At 39.5% G+C, this 1463-nt stretch overlaps 1 protein-coding gene across 1 annotated transcript in view; it reads right to left on the bottom strand.

The window, feature by feature from the left end:
• LOC119417411 (SRSF protein kinase 3) overlaps nt 1–1463 on the bottom strand; it is a 118795-nt gene that overhangs the window by 102660 nt on the left and 14672 nt on the right. The window contains exon 2 of the mRNA XM_037684613.1: nt 911–1004. Within this exon, the coding sequence (XP_037540541.1) occupies nt 911–1004 (94 nt within the window). The remainder of the gene's footprint in view (nt 1–910; nt 1005–1463) is intronic.

The following is a 1463-nucleotide window of genomic DNA, read 5'->3' as shown; positions in this document are numbered from 1 at the left end:
GGTTCTTGTTAAGCCTGGTTCTGGTTAAGTCTGGTTGTGTTTAAGTCCGATTCTGGTTAAGCTTGTTTCTGGTTAGGTCTGGTTCTGGTTAAAACTGGTTTTGGTTAAGTCTGGTCCTGGTTAGATCTAGTTAGGTCTGGCTCTGGTCAAGACTGGTTATGTGTCAGTCTGGTTATGGTTAGGTCTGGTTCTGGTTAAGTCTAGTTCTGGTTAAGCCTGGTTCTGGTTAAGTCTCGTTCTGTTAAAGTCTGGCTCTGGTCAAGACTGGTTATGTTTCAGTCTGGTTCTGGTTAGTTCTGGTTCTAGTTAAGTCTGGTTAGGGTTAATTCTGGTTATGATTAAGCCTTGTTCTAGGTTAATCCTGGTTCTTGTTAGGCCTGGTTTTGTTTAAGTCTGTTTTCGGTTAAGCCTGGTTTTGTTTAAGTCTGGTTCTGGCTAAGCCTGGTTCTGGTTAATTCTGGTTCTGGTTAATTCTGGTTATGATTAAGCTTGATACTGGTTAATCCTGGTTCTGTTTAAGTCTGGTTCTGGTTTGGCCTGGTTCTGGTTAGGACTGCTTATATACTCAAGTCAGGTTAGGGTAAAACCTGGTTCTGGATAAGTCTGGGTCTGGTTAAGTCTGGTTCTGTTTAAGCCTGGTTTTGGTTAGGTCTGGTCCTATGGTTAAGTCTGCTTGGGGTTAATCCTGGTACTTGTTAATTCTGGTTCTATTTAGGTCTGGTTCTGGTTAAACCTGGTTCTGGTTAAAACAGGTTTTGGTTAAGTCTGGTTCTGGTTAGATCTAATACTATTTCTGATTAAGCCCGGTTCTTGTAATCCTGGTTCTGATTAGGTCTGTTTCTGGTTAGGTTTGGTTCTGGTTAAGCCTGGTTCATGTTAAGTCTGGTTCTGGTTAGGTCTGGTTCCTTACCGGTGCTCGTCCCCTCGGGGTCTGCGGTGCTTTCTGCCTCTCCTTCTGTGTTTCCGGCTGGTGGGGGCGGAGCTTCCAGTGACAGCGCTGACAGCTGTTGAGAGAATAAACAGAGTTGATTTCAGACTTTCTTCTAGTCAAGTCAAGTCAGATTTATTTATAGAGCACATTTAAAACAGAAACTGTTACCAAAGTGCTTAACAAATAAAAAAATCACAGCATCAAATAAAAAGTAACAAGATATATGTACACCACATGGAATAAATATGTAAAACACATAACATAAATAGAAACTATGAAATATTAAATCAGATAACCTTGTGTCAAAAGTCAAGGAATGATAACAAAAAAGCATCAACTCGGTCAGAAAGAATGAAACACTAAATCAGATCAGTTGACTGTGTTAAATAGAAATAAAACAAAAAGCATAAGTCAAGTCAAGTCAACTTTATTTATAGAGCACGTTTAAAACAGAACTTATCAAAGTGCTTAACAACAACAACAACAACAACAACAACAACAACAACAACAACAACAACAACAACAACAACAA

Source organism: Nematolebias whitei, chromosome 11 (assembly GCF_014905685.2).
Source record: "Nematolebias whitei isolate Nwh7 chromosome 11, NemWhi1, whole genome shotgun sequence".
In the NCBI taxonomy this organism is placed as follows: domain Eukaryota; kingdom Metazoa; phylum Chordata; class Actinopteri; order Cyprinodontiformes; family Rivulidae; genus Nematolebias; species Nematolebias whitei.
The sequence above is the reverse complement of the archived record's forward strand: the minus strand, read 5'-3'. Positions and strand labels throughout refer to the sequence as shown.